This window comes from Protopterus annectens, chromosome 6.part0, assembly GCF_019279795.1.
Source record: "Protopterus annectens isolate FY-2018-M chromosome 6.part0, PAN1.0, whole genome shotgun sequence".
NCBI lineage: Eukaryota > Metazoa > Chordata > Ceratodontiformes > Protopteridae > Protopterus > Protopterus annectens.
The window spans coordinates 1,445,515,076-1,445,537,276 of NC_056737.1; the positions used below are offsets into that span (position 1 = coordinate 1,445,515,076).

The window sequence follows — 22,201 nt, forward strand, 5'->3', positions numbered from 1 at the left end:
CACACACTGCCATGCTGGCCACCCAGATGCAAGCTGTGCCTGATGTAGAAAGCCATGTCCAAGCTGGAATCAATGAACATGCTGCACCTTGTACAATCTGAATGGCAGTGAACTATGCACATGAGGGACCTGAACCCCAGCACTGACATACATAGGACAAGCTGTACTGCATTATCCATAACACAGAAGCCACCCCCACACATGAGTAAACTACCAGTACAGGTTATCCATAGAGTCACTCGTTGATTCTCCTCAACAGGAATCTTAATGAGTGGATGGGAGATGGTAGGTTTACCCTGGGTATCAACGTTATGTCACAGGTAGACAGAGGCACAGTATACTAAACAAGACATATGTCATGGCAAACTACACTTACAATGTGTCGAAGGACAAACACACTCTCTGACTAGCATTAGAAATGGCCTAGGGCACATCGGTAGTGTTTGCCAATGTACACCTATGTTGTGGAATACACTACTGATGTTGGATGAGGCTGTTGTAAGTAGTTCATATCTGAACATAATGCAACATGGTCAGATAGGTTCATAGGTTCATAGGTTTATACTAGGCTATCTGCCCTAAGGCAGTTATAAGCCTAGCCCAGAGTTTTATGGCTTACACCACCCCTTATATGGAAACAATACTGTGCCCGTTAGTTTGTTGTGCCTCTGTCCAGCAGTGACACAGAGACGATCCCCGGGGTAAACCTATGATCTCCCATCCACAGGTCAAGATTCCTCTTGAACAGACCCAGCGAGGTGCTCTGCCTCACATGGACCGGGATTGTATTCCACAGCATAGGGAGTCTCTGAGTGATAAATCTATCCCTCCAACATGTCCTACTTATATCCCTGCTAAGGTTTAAGTCACTTGCCCTAGTGGTTCTGGTGGATTTGGAGATTTTGAGGTGGAGCATGTCCATTAATTCCTGGTTGGACATGGCCTTGCATGTCAGGCACATATCACCTCTGAGCAGACGGTATGTGACTGAATAGAGCTGGAGTGTCTTCAATCTGGCAGCATATGACAGATGTTGGAGTCCCTTTATCCTTTTGGTGGGGGACTTTTGGGGTCTCTCCAATTGCTGCAGATGTCGGGTGAGATACATCCTGAATGGGGCATTGTACTCGATCATTGGTCTGATAAGTGAAGAGTACAGGGGAACAATGACCTCACTAGATCTGGATGTGAATCCCTTCATGATCAGGTGGGCAATGTAGAAGGTCTTTCTAACCACTTTAGCAATGTGAGTGTCAGAAGAAAGGCCACTGTCAACCTGGGTCCCCAGGTCCATGATAACCTCCTCTGTGCTTAGAGGATTGCCACCTATATGGTAGCTTGGGGTTACCTTGCTTTTCCCGAAGGATATGACTATACATGTTTTGGCATTTAACTTCAGGCCATGGCTCTGGCACCAGCTATCAGTTTCCGTGAGTCCCTTCTGAAGGATATCCATGTCTGATGCACTGTCCACTATGGCACCCAGTTTGCAGTCATCTGCAAACTTTGTCAGCCAAAGTCCTCCCATGTTGGCCTGTACTTCTGAGAGGTAGATGACGAACAATATGGGGCCAAGGACCGAGCCCTGTGGGACACCCCTTTTGACCGGCTTGGATTCTGACATAGTGCCAGCAACTCTAACCCTGTGGGTTCTGTCCTTAAGCCAGTTTGCAACCCATCTTGTGACATATGGGTTTACATTTAAGTTGGTAGGTTTTTCTACAATACCCGAGTGGGGTATTGTGTCGAAAGCCTTTGCAAGGTCAAGGTAGGCTGTATGGATAGCCTTTCCCTCATCAATGGCCTTAGTGACTGTTTTGAAGAAGTCGACCAAGTTCAAAAGGCATGATCTGCCCTTGACCAAGCCAAACTGGGATGGGTCCAATGTCTGCATGTCCCCTATATCTTTGTTTATGAGCTCCATTATGATCCTCTCCATAGCTTTGCAGACTAGACTTGTTAAGCTTATCGGGCGGTAATTACCAGGGTCCACAGAGGCACCGCCTTTGTGCAGATGTGCACAACTGGACCCTAACCAGGCTGTTGTGCACACTATGGAAATGTAAAGCAGTGATAGGACTAAAGCCCAGGATACTGTCCACCACAGTGAAAGTACTGAACCACTACACTATACAGTACTACAGTGTTAGGTCAGTATGAACGGATGTTGACAATTGTATGCAAAGTATCCCATGCAAAACCTGCAGGCACAGTATAATCCCTGTTGTGTTCACACAAAAAGCATTTGGACAGTAACTACACAACATGGCACAGAACACACAACCATAAACTGGATATATTTGTTGAAGGTCACACTCATCCACAAATGTGATGGGCTGCAGAGTTCAACATATGGAAAGCTCACACTGGGCATGCTCACACACTTTGATAAATGAGACATATTTCACACAACATGCCATGGGAAGGCTGAACTGGGCATGCTCACACACTTAGTCCAAATGTTCCTCTTAGCAACTGGGAAAACACACCACAGGATGCTCATTCCCCTTTCTAAACACTGATGATGTCAGCACCCTATAAGTATATCAGGAGAAAAGAACTCCCCCAATAATTCGAATAGCGCACTCTACTAATGTGTCCATCTCTAGTGTCATAACTTAGTTAGGTAGGGGTTTGAATCCAGCAAGTGTGTGTGAAGGGGGGTAAGTGTGTATGAAAGGAACATCCCTTTTGGCAACTGTGAAAACACACCACAGGATGCTCATTCCCCTTTCTAAACACTGATGATGTCAGCACCCTATAAGTATATCAGGAGAAACAAAATCCCCCAATAATCTGAATAGCACGCTCTGCTAATGCATCCGTCTCTAGTGTCATAACATAGTTAAGTAGGAGTTGGAATCTAGCAAGTGTGTGTGAAGGGGGGTAAGTGTGTGGGTATGAAAGGAATATCCCTTTTGGCAACTGTGAAAACACAACACAGGATGCCCATTCCCCTTTCTAAACACCGATGATGTCAGCACCCTATAAGTATATCAGGGGGAAAAAAAAATCTCCCAGTAATGCAAATAGCGTGCTCTGCTAATACATCCATCTCTAGTGTCATAACATAGTTAGGCAGGGATTTGAATCCAGCAAGTGCTAAGTGTGTGTGAAGGGGGGTGAGTGTGTATGAAAGAAACATCCCTTTTGGCAACTGGGAAAACACACTACAGGATGCACTATATCACAATTATTTATGGCTTTTGATTCCAGACATGTCACGTGTGTTTTGCTCACACAGAATGCCCATGTGTGCGGGTTGTTTCTCACAATAATGCATGACATCGATTAAACCAGTTATGGCAATGCACACATGATGTATGTGTGTGCCAAATACACATATGTACCTGTGACCTTCAATAGTTACCATGTGTGATGCCTGCCACATGTGAATACATGGTATTTGCACAGGGTAACATGACTGTGGTCTTCTGTGCAGGTGCTGCATGTGGGATGTGTATATACAGTGTGAGATGTAGATGCTATCAACCTAGTAGTGAGGGATACACACCTGGTCTGGGGCATATAGACTACATGTTGTTGATGAACAGGTGCTGCATGTTTTCACCTGTTGTGGGAGTGGTAAGAAGTTGTTCCATAGCAATTTAGTGACCGCATGCTAAGAACCGTTCAGCTAGGGTGTTGTAGCTACAGTAATTCATTAGCATTCAGTAATATGTCAGCATTCCTGGTGAGGGTCTGATGCCAACCAAGGTCAGGGTTCTACCAGCCTGTGCCACTTGCTCAGTGAGCCCTTCCATGTTCCCTATCATGTATCCCAGTGAGGGACATCACACATCAGCTGTAGTGGCATGGACAATGACTGAGTCATATGTGTCCATGCATCTGACTGACCTGTATGCTTGTGTTATGTGGTGGACCATAGTGCCCCATGAGCATATCACTGTGACCTTCACCTTGTCCAGCCTGGTGAGCATGACCTCACTGTACTGGACAATAAAAGTACCTAACACAACTGCAGCAGTAGTGTTGTATAGCTGTACAGACTGTGCTTGTTTGGCACACAGGAGTTGTGTGCTATGTGTTATGCGTGCTGTGTTCAGGCCTAACGTATGCCTGTGTGCCAGCTGCAGAGGTGTCTGCCACTCAGGCAGGATGCTATCCTTAGGCTCCATGAATGGCCCAGTGTGTTTCCCTGCTTGTATTGCTGTCAGTGTAGGTCCACATCAGACTGGTATTGCAGTCACTGTAGTAGTTCATGCCACCTGACAGGTTATGCCAGTACTGGGTTCAGAGTGCTTAGTCCACAGTTTGGCCATGTGTGTCCATCTCATACATGTGTTGTACATCCATGGGTAGGGGATAGGGTTGACTGTGTACATGTGGCAGCTGTGACATTACTACATGACTCACATATTCCACAACTGTACCATAGAGGTGACTGACAACTGACCTTTGCACATGCTACCATAGTATTGAGATTGCATTGGTGATTAACAGCACATAGGGCCAATGGTGAACAAGATACATAGGTCCATAGGTTCATACTAGGCTATCTGCCCTAGGGCATTTATACACCTAGCCAGAATGTGTGTGGCTTTCACCATGCATTGTAAATCTATCTTGCTATGCCCTTTTCCAACGTTAGTATACTGTGCCTCTGTCTAACAGTGACACATAAGTGATACCCAAGGTAAACCTACAATGTCACATCCAGTCATTAATATCCCTCTTGAAGATAGTCACTGAGTGACTCTGCCTAACCTCTATTGGGATAATATTCCAGAGTGAAGGGAGCCTCTGAGTTATGAATGTGTCCCTCCAGCATGTCCTATGTATATCACTCCTGAGGTTCAAGTCTTTCCAGCATGTAGCCTGATGGGATCTGGATATTCTGAGGTGCAGCATGGCCATTAAGTCAGGGTTTGACATGGCTTTATATGTCAGGCACAGATTGCCTATGAAGAGGCAGTATGCCACTGAGTAGAGCTGCTGTTTCTTTAACCAGTCAGTATGTGGCATCTGTTTGAGCCCTTTGATCCTCTTGTTGAGGTACTTTTGTGGTCTTTCCAGTTGCTGCAGGTGTCTGGTAAGGTGCATGCCAACAGGGGCATTGTAGTCAATTATGAGCATGATGAGGGATGAGTAAAGAGGCACAATGTCCTCCCCTGATCTACATGTGAATCCCTTCATGATGATGTGGCCTATATAAAATGTTTTCCTAACCACTTTGGCCATGTTGTTGTCAAATGAGAGAATGCTATCAACTTGTGTACCCCAAGGTCCATAATTCCTTTGTCTGCACTTAATGGATTAACACATATGTGGTACTTTGTGGTCACTTTGTTTTTGACAAAGGGGAGGACTATACACTTTTTGGCATTCGACTTGAGGCCATGGCTGTGGCACAAGTCGTGTGTTTCCAAGAGGCCCTTTTGGAGGATGCATGTGTTGGCTGGAGAGTTGATTATGGCATCCGGTTTGCAGTCATCTGCGACTTGCTCAGCCACAGTACTTCCATGTTGGCCTGTACCTCTGATAAATATATACTGAACAAGACAGATCCCAGGGCTGAGCCTTGTGGGACAACACTTGTAACTGGTTTTGAGGCTGACATGGCTCCTGCAATTCTAACCATGTGTGTTCTGCCCTTGAGCCACTGTGCAATATCTGTAGTGACATAGGGGTTAATATGTACACTGGTGAGCTTCCCTAGAATGCACAAGTGGGGTATTGTATCAAAGGCTTATGCAAGGTCCAGGTAGGCTGTGTAGACCACCTTCCCCTTGACAGTGGCCTTGGTAACTGTTTCAAAGAAATCAAACAGGTTTGAGAGACAGGATCTGCTATTAACAAAGCCAAACTGTGTTTGATGACGTGTCTGTAGGTCCCCAATATCTATATTTATGAGGTTCATGATGATCCCTGCCATAGCTTTGCAGACCAAGCTATTCCGACGTATGGGGTGAATAGTGTCCAGGATCCGTTAAGGCACCACCTGAATGTAGAGGGACCACTGTTGCTGTACGCCACTCTTTGGCCACATATCGTGTAGTAAGGCTGGGATTGAACAGTAGTGCTATGTCTGGGTGTAGCTCTTCTTGTGGTTCATGTAGGACACAGCCTGGGACACTGGTCCCATTGCTGCAGTGTTTATTGCTTTGGAGAGTGCAGCTCTTACCTGAGCATCTGAGATGTCAGGGGGGCAGCACTCTGCTGGGAGAAATATTTGCCCTTTTGGTGTGGAGGGGGGAGAAGGTAGCAGTGAACCTGTCCACTAGGATGTTGGCAATGTCTGTGTGTTTGGTATTTCGTGTGACATCTTGGACTACCTCTGAGCATATCTGGGTATTACCACCCAGGTTCCTAACATAACTACAGAAAGCCTTGTGATTATCCTCAGTGTCTTGTGGAATCTTCTCTCAAAGATGGCCTTAGACAATCTTATGGGTGCCTGTAGTTGTCTTCTAATACTCATCAGTGATGCCTTCACATTTTGGGAGTTTGTTGTATCATGTAGTAGCTACATCCTTCTATTGTATAGTTTGTTTATGGCTGGTGTCCAGCACACAGGACGTCTGCCTTTGGAGGATTGGGTCTTGCTTTCATTTGGGATTGCATGATCCGTGCATTCCTGAATGTGTCCATAGAATGCCTTCATACAGGTATCTGCAGTCTGGTCCATATTTTCAATAGGCCTGGGGGCTTTTAAGGTTTCCACATCATTTATGAGGAGTGTGAACATGCTTGACATGAGGTGTTGACTGTATTCTTCTGTGCAGGGGGTGGCCTTGGGATGTGAATATCCAGTGAGATTAGTTTATGGTCTGATCTTACCAGTGAGGGATACACTTCTGGTCTGGAGCATAGAGTCCCCATGTTGGTGATGATCAGGTTCAGTATGTTTTCCCCTCTTGTGTGAGTGGTAACAAGTTGTTCCATAGCATATTGGTATATAAATTCCAGTAATCTGTGGGCTAGGGTGTTGGAACTACAGTCATGCTCCCAGTCTATGTTTGGGTAGTTTAACCCACCCAATATAATGGTGTATGGGCAGACCTACATATTTCCAACTGTTTTCAGGAAGGCCAAGTGCGGTTCTTGTGTTTGTGAGGGTAGTCTGTAGCAGGCTATAACCTGGAAGGCAGTTTTACCCATTGTTACCTGCATATGGATAGTCTCTGATGTTTGGTGCTTTGCCACCAACCTGGAGGTGTGGGTATCTTGGATGAATATCAATACACCCCCTCCTTTTGTGGTTTTGTGCAAGTTTTGGGCCTGAAAAGCATGGTATGAGGTATAACTTGGTAGTGCTGGAGTGCTGTTGGTAGCCCTGAATCCGGTATCTGTTACTGCACAGATAGTGATGTTCCCCATGCTGAGGAATGTTTTGAGTGTGTGCATCATCAGGTTTAGAGTCCTGCAGTGGCATATATATGACTGCTCACGTGGACAGATGCCAGGTAAGTCATATGCAAAGTGTCACAGGCAACGTACATGTGCACAGGAGAAACAGTGACATTCTGTCAAGTGAGACATGAACATACATATAGTAAGCTATGCAGATGTCACTAGGAGTCCACAGAAGCTGTGTAACTCTGCATGGCAGGTCGGATCAGTATTCCAGGGTAACTGCAAGGAAACATGCATGCAAACATAGCTACTGTAAGCAGGGCTGCATGTAGTCCATTGTACAACAAACAAGCTGTACCAGTATCACTAGGTAACACTGCAAATGCTCACCAGCTGACATATGAATACCTATGTCACCAAAGGTGATACTTACCAGACCATGGACAGAAATGACATGGCCAGACACGCTGCATCCCACATGAACACATATCTCAAGCAACACAGACCTCACAATGTCAGTGTTCATAACAGGCACAGCCCATAATGCCAAACACAATGTGTGACACACCTATAATAGGTGATGCCATAGTCAGACACACTGACGTCCCGCCCTCCAGACTGAGCAAGGTGAGGGTCACATTTAGCTACCTGTCGGGTGATAGAATGTGCCACATATCACAAGCACTCAGGTCACTCCACAGCAAGTACAAGTATGAGGCAGTCATTGTCCATGCTGGTGTGAACAACCTGAGACGTACCTCCCTGGACCACATGGAAAGAGACACAGAGGAGCTCTTACATCACTCTCTCAAACTCAGGAATCCCACACAGCCTTCATGATGACACAGGAGAGTATAGATTTCTCTGCAAACACCATCATACTGGGTGACGTCAACTACCCAAACATAGACAGTGAACATTACTCAAGCCACAATACCCAAGCTCTAGGGTTCCCATAGTTCAGAAACTCTTTAGCTATGGAACAGGTAGTCAACATTCCCACAAGAGGGGAAAATATACTAGACCTGATCATCACAAACATGAGTACAAAATGCTCACCACTTGAAGTATATCCCTCATTGTTGCAATCGAACCATATACTAATCACACTGGAGTACTGGATCCCCCACATATGCAAACCTCAAACACATTGATGTGTGTGGGGGAAATGCCCCTATTAGCAACTGTGACAGTACACTACAGGATGCAGATTCCCCTTTTGAAACACTGATGATGTCAGCACTCTATAACTATATTACCTGAATTAAAGTTCTCCAGTAATTCGTATAGCGCACTCTACTAATGCGTCTTTCTCCAGTGTCATAACATAGTTAGGTAGGGGTTTGAATCATGCAAAGGGAATGTATTTGTGTTAGTATGAGTGAGGTTTGTGTGTGTGCATAATGCTGTGAGAGAAAATTGCCTTTTGCCAACTGGGAGAACACACTACAGGGTGCACATCCCTCTTCCTAAACACAGATGATGTCAGCACCCTCTATGTACAGCATTAGAGAGAATTTCTCCCAATAATGCAAATAGCGCACTCTGCTAATGTGGCTCTCTAGTGTCATAACACAGTTAGGTAGGGGTTTGAGTCTTGCAAATGGAAAGTATGTGTTTTAGTGTGAGTGGAGTTAGTGTGTGTGCACAATGCTGGGGGTGGGATGTGGCTTTTGCCAAATGGGGCTATGCACTGCAGGGTGCACATTTCCCTTAACAAACAGTGATGTTGACAGCACCCTATACAAACAACATGACAACAGACAACTGCCAGTACTCAGTATAGTGCTACATGCTACTGTAACATGCACATGTACCAGAATATACCTAGATAGTGTTTTGAAACCTGAATGTGGCAAGTGTGTGGATGTGGGATGTTTCTGTGTGTGCATTTCCATATGGAAAACATGTTTGATGTGGCAATCAGGGTACCACAGTACCTGATGCACATTACACTTTTAAACTAATGAGGTTGCCTGCACCCTGTGAGTACAGGTAGAGAAGAGGAAATCTGTAGTAATCCACATAGTGCACTTTTCAAATGTGTACCTGTCATGTATTGACAGCTACTCATGTAGGGTAATAAATAATGGAAATAGCAGGTGAGCGTGTGCATGTGTGGGGGTAGCAGGGTGTGTGTAAATGCATGTGTGACAGAACAGATACATAGAAAGGCTCATAAGGCAAACCCACATCCATTCGTATCACAAAGGATGAGGAACTAAGAGTAATGCTACTCAACACCAGAAGTCTAGACCTCAAGATACACGCACTCAAAACTCTACTTAGCATTATGGACATCGATATCTGTGCAGTAACAGAAACCTGTTTCAGGTTTCCCGGGAGCACACCAGCACTACCAGGTTATACCTGTTACCATTCTTGTCGGCCCCAACAATTGGACCAAACAACAAAAGGAGGGGGAGTATCAGTATTCATCTAAGATTCCCGCACTTCCACATTGGTGGCAAAGTACCACATAGGTGTTAAGCCATTAAGTACAGAAGAAGTAATTGGGGACCTGGGGAACACACTTGATAGCAATCTGTCATTTGTCAACCACGTGGCCAAAGTGGATTGAAAGACATGTTATATAGCCCAGCTAATCATGAAGGGATTCACATGTATAGCAGGGGAGGTCATCATGCCTCTTTACTCATCCATCATCAGGCCTATAATTGAGTACAATGCCCCTTATAGGATGTACCTAACCAGACACCTACAGCAACTGGAAAAACCCCAACAGTACCTCATCAAGAGGATCAAAGGGCTCAAACAGATGCCATATGCTACCCAGTTAAAGAAAAGCCAGCTGGACTCAGTGGCATACTGCCTGTTCAGAGGCAATCTGTGCCTGCCATATACAGCCATGTCCAACCCAGAAGTAATGGACATGCTGCACCTCAGGAAATCAAACTCCCATACAGCCACACGCTCAGGAGACCTGAACCTTAGCACTGACATAAATAGGACATGCTGGAGGGACATATTCCTAACCCAGAGGCTCCCTTCACTCTGTAATGAACTCACAGTACAGGTTAGGCAGAGTCCCTCATTGACTCTCTTCCATAGGAATCTGGATGAGTGGATGGAGATCATAGTTGTACCCCGGGTATCACTTCTATGTCACTGTTAGACAGAGGCACAGTATACTAACCTTGGAAAAGGGCATAGCAACATAAATGTTAATTGGGTGGCAAAAGACAAACACATTCTACTAGGCTTATCAATGCCCTTGGGCAAATAGCCTAGTATGAACCTATGAACCTATGTGTACTGCTATAGTACTTCTGCCATATGTTGCATGTGTGTGTGTTGTGGGGATGCAGGTAATGGCCAGATATTTCTGCACAGGCAACACGTCTGAAACACTCTGGGTGTTCATCCCTACATACTGTATGTGTGTTGCCATCCAACCCTGTGATGTGGACACACATTACTCAGCCTGGATATACATATCCCAACAACACCACAAGCACAGTACACTACCTTGCTATGTATGTATTTACTTACACAGTTATTCACTAGTTAGGACTGTGATGCTATCCATGCAGCCGACTGGGGCAGTGGAAGCCACAACACACACCGCTGGCCCCTTTGCAAAAGCTTACCACAGACATCCCACATAGTGCATGTAATGTGCACACACATATCTAACCCAGACCGTATGCACACCACTTATTTATCCTGTCCGGTGGACTACAGATACATGCACATTGTATAACAATAGCAGGAGGCTACTGCAGCACAGGGTAGATTCACATGAAGGCAAGGCATCTGTGGTCAGTAGTGGTGAGATGCTTCACATTCACCAAATGCACAGATATTGGCAACATTGTTGCAGACAGTTTAGGTGCAGATATCCCCCCACCCATTCTCCTACACAAGTGGAATTAGTTATCACAGATGACTGTAACCTCCCTATCATCTCACATGTCTAGGTGAGGGCCACCCTCAACATTGCAGAACACACAGCATCACTGTTACAAAATGGTATCCCTGGATGTGTGATACGTTTACCCCTAGAGGACATAGCACCACATTACAGACTGATATTAAACCCTGGACATACTACAGTATATGTACCTGAACAGTGCCATACATACACAGTGGTCCCACACCAATGAGGAGGAACCTCTACTGACCCTGGGAACTACTGCATCATATGCATAACTGGCCTTGTGTTCTAAGCTATGGAAGTTTTAAGTATGGACGACATGTACAGCAATATTACATATGTATATATATCAGGACTATGTACACACAACCTATCTCATGGACATACATATAGATAGTGAACTATGATACATTTGGAGGTTTCACAGTAAACACAGTATTAACCTGCTACTTTGCATTACCTGTGTTTGTGTCAGCTGTTGCTGTGTCAGTGGTGCTACTTGCTGATTGCTGCTGCTGCTGCTGGCTTTGTTGCTGGCTGTCTTTATTTCTTTTTTTTTTCTCTCTCTGTCTCTCTCTTTCTCTGTCAGTTTCGTGCAATGAATGTAGTGCATGTGTGGAGTGTGAGTACTGGATGCTTTTGTAGGTATCTGCATAGGTCCATGTGATGGCCTCTGCACCAATTGTAAGGCAGCATTTGCTAATTGCATGCAGCCAGTTGTGTACTGATTGCATGTCTCACTGTGATTTCAGGACAGTGCTATAAAAGGGTATGTGAGATAGGCATTGCCCTTTCAGATTGTAAGGGCGTGGACCATGCTGGTATGCTGTCAACAGTGTTCTGTGAGTGTGAAGGTTAGTACGTCTCTCATGCTTCATGCTGTGTTGTAAATTCAGGTTGCTGCATTTCTCTCACCTGTTCCCTGTAGTGAGTGTGTATGCATACTGACACCTACAACTATATTTGATATGTATTGATATATATATATATATATATATATATATATATATATATATATATATATATATTTATATATATGTGTACATATACATACTTTCATATATGTACATTAGCTGACATTATTGGGTACAAGCTAACAATTAGCAGGGTTGTTTCTGTTAACACTGAACTAGTATGGGAATCAAGTAATTGGGACAGTAAAAGTCTGCCTGACATGCTTTGGGTAGTACACATCCTATATTGCCTTTATCTTCATTCCTACTATTACATGTTCTACTTATTTTAGCACTATATTCCTGTATGAGAGTCATGGCTTACTGGTAGGTCATACAGACTAGTGTTACAATGGTCTTGTGGTAGGGCCTACTAGTATGCTTTTATTTTGCTTTCAAATTGAGTACAGGGCCTATCAATCAAAGTGCTGGAGGCACCTTTAAGCAGTTAAAGGGGTTAGTAGGTCTCACAGGAGTCAGGCTGTGTTGCAGATTCTGGTTGCTGCATTTATCTTCACTGTTTCCTGTAGTGAGTGTGTATGGATACTGACACCTACCACGATATTTCATATTTATTAATATATATATATATATATATATATATATATATATATATATATATGTGTACATATACATACTTTCATATATGTACATTACTTTACATTATTATGTACAAGCTAACAATTAGCAGGGCTGTTTCTGTTAACACTAAACTAGTATGGGAATCCAGTAATTCGGGCATTAAAAATCTACCTGACATGCTTTGGGTAGTACACATCCTATATTGCCTTTATATTGATTCCTACTATTACATGTTATATTTATTTTAGCACTATATTCTTGTATGAGAGTCATGGCTTAGTGGTAGGTCATACAGACTACTGTTACAGAGGTCTTGGGTTCAAGACTAACAGTGGGAATTTATTTTTCTTTTGGAATGAGTACAGGACCTGTCAATCAAAAGTGCCAAAGGCACTTTTAAGTACTTAAAACCAGGTCTGCGCTCATTTGCGCGGAGCTCACGCATGCGCATTGGCGTTTAGCTCCTCGCACACAAGCGCACACCCGCGCTATTTTCTTTGAAAGAAAAGAAAAAGGGGTGACAGGAAAGTGGTGAAAAAGGGGTCACAAAGAGGGTAAAACAGTAGGGAAACAAGCTTGGAATTTGCAGGAAGGATGTAGATGAGGCCCACAGCTGCCCATGTCTTTCTCAGCAACAGCTGTGCATTTGTATGCAATTTGGTGTGACATTTGGAACCTTCCACCCCTGAGAGAGGTGTCCGGACAACATTAATACCTGTTGTACAGCCAATTGTAATTAACAGTTTCGATGTCCAGCGGACATGTGTGCAACATGGACAGCTATGTATGGGGTGTAATTTATTTGTGGGTACAGAGTGCCCTTTTTTTTTATCAGGTGAGAGTGGTATGTCAGGTGAGGTAGTCGGTATAGCTGGGGAGGTAGGTTGGGTAGGTTAACAGACAAGATAGACAAGACGCATACAGGGGCAGTGTATGACACATGTGGGGGGGTTACACAATTGACGGGGACGGAGGTTGGGATATCCAGGGCACATGAGGCCACAGATGGCAACAGTGGAACTGATATCCCCACCCATAGGCAGTTGCCACTGTTCCTTCACAGACCAGGACGGGGCTGTGCTGGGGGCTGTGCAGGTGAGACAACGGGCATGCCCGTAAGCTGTGCCACCCGGGCCTCAAGCTGGCGTAGGGGCCCAAGAACAGAGTCTTGGATCTCCCTTCGCACCACAGACCAGACACCTTGGAGGGTGAGTGGACGAGCTCCTCCGGCCATGCTTGCAGAGGGTGGACGGCCCCATCCCCTGCAGCGCTTCCACCCGAAGGTGGCACAGGGCCACCGGAGGAGGGTCCAGCCTGGGCACTAGTGCCAGGTGCAGCCGCCAGCTGAGGTGGGAGAGGTGGGTCCGCTGGGACCTGCCTTCCCAAGCGTTCTAGGTTTGTGAGTATGTTATGTTAGTTTGGGTTAGTGGCATATTATTCCATTCAAATTAGTTGTAACAGCATGCATTGGTATTCCCATTAAACAAACACCCAGATATTAACACCATTGAACAGCGGGCATATCAATATCACATGCATTATTTGAACGGAAATACACAATCAAACAACATGCAGGGTTGATTAATGGCAACAGGCCATGAGGTTTGCAGGTATGAACAGGGCACATGCAACAACAGACATGCATATATTTTTGAAACAGGACAAATGTCCATGGTTAATGAAATGTTCACATACCAATATTTAGTGAGTGTTTTAATTTGCCATTATAGGGTGGGATGGAGAAAGAAAATGATGACACATTCATAAATTATACATTGATATACATGTGTAATAGAAACACATTTAACTTGTGGGTGATAGTTTCAAAATGATTTTTAATTGACTGTCATGCTAGACCTGTTACAGATACTTCACTATCCTAGTTATTTTGAATTTGATCAGATACATCATCCTGCTACACTTTGATGACAGAGCAGGGGACAACTATGGATGTTTAGTATGTCAGACAATCATTCATTCTATCTGCAAATTGTTGACTGTCATCACCATATACAGATTTTGGCCTGAACATTCAAGATTCAGACACACTGAAATCAGTTTGGGATGTTAAGTTTTAATTCCCACATGCATTTAGTTCTGTAGAACCACACTGAAGCCTATATATTCAGGAGTTATTACTACTTTATTCATTGATACATGACCTTTTCTGTCACTCTCACACATCCTGCAATTTCACAGTTCAGGTTGGTACTTCTAGGCTTTGTTCACATATTAGACCTGTGGTGATTCCAACACTTTCCAGCAGCCTCACTTCTGTCATGATTCAGCATTTCAACAGGGGATATATCTCACATGTGATTACCTCAGATTCTGAAGCTGTACTCTTGAGACTACTGCAGGTTATACTACATTTAATTAATGGTGGGACATCTGTATTACAGCACTATTTATTTCTATCAATTATATTTCCAGTTACACTTGCATACTGATGAACTTGTTGCAGCCATACCTGCAGACTTTCACTTGTTGATTGCACATTATATTACTTTTAATCAATACACTGCAGTGGTCTGCTACATGCTACACTATAATATTTATTTACAAGTACTAGGTGGGGTTACTAACCTGCATGGTGGCGCAGCCGCGCCAGCCTGCGGTCATATGCCCGTCGATTCATAGAGCGGACACCTGCAGCTGTAATACAAAACAAGTAATATTGGACAACACATCTCCATGGTATCAGCTAGTTGAATTCCTTACATACATAAGTAAAATGTAACTTAGTAGTGGGGCGTTGGGCATATCCCGGGCCTCCTGAATCCATTGGGTCAACTGGTCTTCTTTACATCGCTTCAGGTCCGCATGGTGGTGACGGACCTGCTCACCAGTACGTGGAATCCCAGTAGCACTAGTGAGATCATGAGCCAACTGGTCCCATGCCTCCACCCTGTACGCTCCCCATGAGACTTGGGCCTGCATGAGTTGGGCCTCATGATGGTGAACTAGGAGCCAGACCATGTATCTGGACTCCTCAATGCCCCACCGCTGTGCTCGAAAGCAACGTCCCTCACCTACTCCACTTATTCTGCCTGCAGGTGTATTCTACAATCATTTATGCTGTGTATTCCCACCTATGGGGCTTATATATGCCGATTTTCCCGCACATTGCTCTGATTGGCCGTTTTGGAATTGTATCTACTTCACAGAAACTGCTTTCTCATGCTCCATTTTGGATTATATCCTATATATATGCTATTTCTGCATTTCAAAGTACTGCTGTCATGGCTTAGTGGTTTAGTACCTTGACTCTAGTGCATGGTATCCTGTGTTCGAATCTGTCCACTGATTTTTAATTTTCATGACTGTCTAGAAATGAGTTGAGGACCTGTCAATCAAACATGCCAAAAGCACTTTTAAGCACTTAAAACCAGGTCTGCGCTGCTTATGGAGCTAACACACAGACCGCGGTTAGCTTGTGGGAGTGACGCGCACCTCCGCGCAAACGGTGTGTGCTGGATTAAACCTTAATGGGCTAGTAACACACATGTTCAGCTAAGCACAGCTAGTTGCACACAGTTTGAGCCTGTTAAACCGGTGCTTAGCTACGGGCAAGCAATTTGCAGCCTTTGAAACACTACTCAGCTACGGGCACTCTGTCTCACAGCAGCTTAGCTATCACTACATTTCTAAATAAATTTATTATTGTATTACTTGCAATATATGCTCCATTTCATTCCATTTTACAAAAGGAAATACTTTTACATTTGTACAATCCTGTCAGGGGCCTTTTTAGTGCTTATTTACAAAAAAAAAAAAAGGTTGCTGTGTGGGCTCGAACCTTGCCTGCCAGCTCTTAAGCTGACAACTCTACCGCTATGCTATTACTTCTTGGCTTACTTTGCATATTTAGTTCTTATATCCTTCTCCACTGATTGCTAACTGCAGTTGCGCTAGTAGTACACCGCTACACGAGCACACAGTAGCAAACATTTACGGGGTTTAAAAAAAATAAAACAGTTTTTATTTTCATTTTATAACATCTGTTCACTTTTTACATTGCTGGTCTGTGGGGGCATGTGTTGTGTAGTGTGTTTATTCATATTTCCACTGCCTCTCTCGTGGCTGTTTACTTTCAGCCATTCTAGACTTCCGGGGGCGTGTCCGCTTGCAGGGCTTAGCCTACGGACAAGCCCCCTACTGTCTTACACGGACCGTGTAAGAGTTATGGTGTGATTCAGCATGCCTCATGCACCTCATGCATATGCATGACATGCTGACATCACACTGTTATTCAGCCTCCGTGTAAGAGTTATAACTCTTACACGGAGGCTTCCTGAATCTGGCCCAAGATCTCCAAAAAGTATTGCATCACGCAAAAAGTTTGTGGGAGGTTATTAATAATTCAAGTTTTAATTCTAAGCCAAAACTCATAAATTATATGCAAGAAATAATTTATGACAAGCATAACAAATTAATTTCTATATCTAAAATATATAAAATATTAATAGTGTATAAAACCAAAATAACTCAAAACACATGGAATACTATAACAAAAGATCTGACTACGAGCCTATCTCCTGAAAGTAAAAATGATCTTCTGCAATCAGTTAAATTAACCTCTAACTTCCAGATATGGAAAATCTTCACATGGAAATTTTTGCATAGAGCTTTTTATACCCCAAACAAAATTGCTAAATTTAATCCTAATCAGAAAGCTACTTGTTGGAGATGTACTCTAAATTGTGAAGCAGATTGGTTACATATATTTTACGATTGTATTATAAAGTTCTGCGTTGACATTAATAAATTTCTTCAAGCCATTTATAATCATACATTTGTTTTAACAAAATCATTAATTTTTTGAATGTTGATGCCTTAATAACTGTTAATAAAAGAGATCAACTTCTTTTATGGACTATTCTGGCTGTGGCCAGAAAATGTATAACAAGAAGATGGAAATCCACAATCTCTCCAAGTTATGAAGACTTCATTTCTCTTTTAAGGGAATCTGCACTAAAAGAAATAAAAGTTAAAGAAGAAAGAATTTTTCCCAGACGTTGGATTAACAACCCTTGGCATAGAGTCTTGATACTCATAGACACACTACAAAAAGACACAACTTTCTCTTCGTGAATTTAAAGGGGACACGGAATAATGTGAACTTAAAGGAATTTATAATTATAAATGTCATATGTTTTTTTTTTCTCTCTGTTTCCTTTCATTGGACCATTTGTAAATATTGTACATATTGTTATGATTATTAACTACTTCTGTTAATTTGATCTGTAATTAATAGTGACTGTACCACAATTTACTCATAAACATAAAAAAAAAAAAAAAAAAAATCTGTTGAGTAAAAAAAAAAAAAACTAGTAAAGAATTTCCATGCTCCTTGGTTACCCACTCAAAGCAGGCACCTAATGTATGAAAGAGAGAGGGCTTGGAAAGAATGGTTAACACATAGATCTTCCCCAAACTTACAGCATTTTAAAGAATTATGTAAGTGGAATAAAAGACAGATTAACACAGACAAGAACATTTACTACAATAACCACTTACAAAATCAATATTCCAACCCTAAACATGTCTGGTTTTCCTACTCCACCCTGGAATGACCAACCCTCTTAATCTTGTTCCAGATATCATGCCCTCTGAAAAAGCTGCTCAGTGTAACTCACATTTTAAAGAAAGAATTAAAGCCCATACTAAATATTTTCCTTCTAAAAATCCTGACATATCATCTGCTCAGACAGCAATCACCCCATATTTCACCCTAAACCCATCCCTACCTCCTACATCAAATCACTACTTCTTAAACTGAAACCCTGTTCTCCTTCATCAGATAATCTCTCAGCAGAATACCAAAAACTATCTGCTGGTCCCATAGTCTATTCTCTGTTTTAATTAATATCAAGGAATCATATATTCCTTTTCTGTGGAAAAAAATTCTTCATTACGCTCCTTCATAAACCTCATCTGATATTCAATATTTCACACCTATTGCCATTTTGCCAAATGTCTGGAGAACTACATTCCCAAATAACTTCTTCAACATATCCTTCAGAAAGCTCCTGACCCCCACAAGTCATGGTTTTAGACTTACCTATTGCACTACTACAGCCTTATTAACCTTTGTGGATACCATTAGCAAAGCCATAGATAAATGCAAACATGTATGTATTTCTTGATCTTTCTAAAGCTTTTCATCTAGTCTCTGTCTAAAAACTTCTCTGCTAACTGTCATGCCTTAAGCTATCACAGCCCACGTTACTATGGTCTAACAACTACTTAACCAGAAGATACCAGTCTGTTAAACAGCTCTCCACTTTTTCTCCCTTCTTTCATGACAAAACCAGTGTGCTACAAGGCTCTATTCTTGGCCCTCTACTCTTCAATATATTCACTAACTACTTAAATCTTCTCAACAAGTGTACCTCATAAAATACGCTGATGATTCTCCCCTAATATACATTTCCATCAACCTAATACACCCTCAGAGAATTACTCAAGAAGCTCTGTTTAAAGCTGGCTACAGTATAATTACCTGCTACTAAATCCTACCACCCCACCAAAAAAAAAAAAAAAAAAATACTGCTCTTTTTTTCCAAAATCCCATTTAAAACAATGAGTGAGAACATCACACAGAAAAAACAATCAGCAAAAACTAAACAAAAACTCCAGCCAAGTTAGAACTTCACGGAGTGACGTCTTAAACCTCTTGTATTAGAGTCATATGGGATATATGCAAATGACCCTTATGAACATCAGGTGTTTCAGCTATATGGCGATTTACTGGACAGCTTCAGGCCAATAAAGTCAAACCCCACTAGCTGGGGACATGCATGTTTCAGCTTTGTTATGACTTTATCGGCATAGCAGAGGTGGACCATTTGACTAAGCATTAGAAACCCAGGGCTGTTACACCCAGCTGATGCCCATTACCATTAGGGTGACTGTAAAATATCCCAAGTAACAAACCAAAACAATGAGTGAGAAGGTCACACAGAAAAACAATGAGTGAGAAGTGCAAAATATCCCAACTAACAAACCAAAAACAATGAGTGAGAACTGCAAAATATCTCGACTAACAAACCAAAACAATGAGTGAGACTGCAAAATATCCCAACTAACAAACCACTGCAAATATCCCAACTAACAAACCAACTGCAAAATATCCCAACTAACAAACCATCTGCAAAATATCCCAACTAACAAACCATACATGCATGTCCACAGCTAGTGGAGTTTGGCTTTATTAGCCTGAAATTGTCCATTAAATGACTTAAAAAGAAAAAAGTCATGGGCATTCAGAAATCGCCATACAGCTGAAACACCTGATATTCATAAGGGTCGTTTGCGTATATCCCATATGCCTCTAATACAAGAGATTTGAGAGGTCAAAATCCCATTTAAAAAAAAAAAAAGAATACAACTTTAAAATTTCTTCCTTAAATAATACCATGATTGAAATTACCCCACATACATTTGGTGAGTTTGTTAGCTATACCTGTGTTGGGTATTGTATCAAATGCCTTATCCATGTCCAGGTAAGCGGTATGCACTGTTTTCCCATCATCCATTGCCTTGTGGACCTTCTCAATGAAGTCCACCAGCTGGCTCACAGACAGGACCCATGAAATCCGGATTGGTCATAACATCTAAACTCAGAGACTAGTCACCAGTGGGGCACCATGCTGGGACCACTCCTATTTGGGATCTACTTCTCAGAGGTAAAGGCTAATGTCAAAGGCCTTAGACTGACCAAGTTCGCAGATGACAGCCAATTGAGATCTATTACAGATTGCCGCATGATACAAACATGTTACTAGAAGGTTTAACACAGACAAATGATTGGTGCCAAAGACAAAGACTAAAACTCAATGCCAATAAATGCATTATAGTGACTTTGGGGAAAACTTCCAGCCAAAGCTAATCTCTCCATCGATGATTCACTACTAAGTAGTTAGGGATCTGGGAACATATGTAAACAGCAGTATGGCTTTGACAAACACGTGGCAAAGGTAGTAAGAAAACCATTGTATGTTGCCCAAATTATAAGTAAAAACATGGCTTACAGGTTCAAGGAAGTCATAGTGGCACTTTATTTAGCTGTTATCAGACCCATCATTGAATATAATGCCCCCTTTGGAAACTACCTGACCAGATATATGTAACAGCTGGAATGCTCACAAAAGTTCCTTAACAGGAGAATCCTGGGTATAAACAAATTGTCCAGTACAGATTGGCTTAAAGCTCTATCTCTATACATTGTCTCATTCAAGTTACTAAATCTTTGCCTGCCATAGAAGGCATCCTTGAATCCAGCTCTTATCATCACATCAGCAAAATGACCAGCATCAGAACCACTAGATCGAAGGATTTAAATTTTGCTTGTCACATAAATAAGACATATTGGCAAGACAAGCATGTGTTTCAGATGATGCCCATTCCCTGGAACAGGATCTCCACCCATATGAAGCAGAGTCTAACCCTAACCCTGTTTAATGGCAGCACAAGCACACAATATAAATAAAACTGCTTGTCTGGAGGCAAACCTATTATGTGAACAAGCGTGGACAACTTATATGAAGTAAAGGGAAGTTGAGTACAAGACTTAAGATGCGTGAGATGTTAAATGGGGAGAAATTCACCCCTGGTCCATTCCCCATGTCTTTGGTAGACACAGACAGACAGTAATGCCCAAACTAACATACTCTCCCCTATGTAACCTCTAGAAACTTCCTAACTAACATACCCCCTCATAATAAATGCCTGTGATGCATAGGGATACAACTGGGTTGGATTGCACAACTAGGCTTATAAAGGCCCAGATGGTCATTAGCCTAGTATATACTTGTGAAGCTATGATCCTATGATTAATCAGTGAATCCTGTACCAGAATATTAGTGGATTATACAGTCTCTACTCCAGGAGATTGTTGGTGCACTGTTGAATTTTTTGAATCCTGTATCTAATTATTATACAGACTTCATCACTGTTTATTATATTCTGACATTATCTATAATGACATTAAAATTTAAATTTGCTGTATAAGAAACACAACACTCACCTGTACCACTTCCTATGCCAAGAACATTAACTGAGGACATCCCGTTTCTAATCCTAGAAATAATTTTGAATTTGTAAGTTTCACTTTTATAACTAAGCATTTGATGAATGCAGTTGAGACATTTTTATCATTAAACTAAATAAAACTGATGCAGTTAGCTAAAAGCAGTATAAAGACTTATTTAAAAAAAAACTTGAATAAGTAAACATTTGATACAAATATGCATATAAAGTCTCATCCTGTCCATTTGCAATTGCAATAAAAAAGTCTATCCCTGGATTTCATTAGCAATCATGTGGGCTTCACATGTAACCTCCGTGATTACAGCTCATTAGCATGAAGTTAGCCGTGTTCATTGGATATGCATGCTGCTCATCATGCAAACATTTATTTGTTTATTTAAATTTGTTGACCGAGAGT

The 22,201-nt window shown here is 42.3% G+C and overlaps 1 protein-coding gene across 1 annotated transcript in view; it reads right to left on the reverse strand.

Moving 5' to 3' along the window:
* The window catches only part of LOC122803989 (histamine N-methyltransferase-like), a 375,890-nt gene extending 354,069 nt beyond the window's left edge, over nt 1–21,821 (reverse strand). Inside the window, exon 1 of the mRNA XM_044073669.1 lies at nt 21,782–21,821. Within this exon, the coding sequence (XP_043929604.1) occupies nt 21,782–21,821 (40 nt within the window). The remainder of the gene's footprint in view (nt 1–21,781) is intronic.
* Nucleotides 21,822–22,201: the final 380 nt, after the last annotated feature.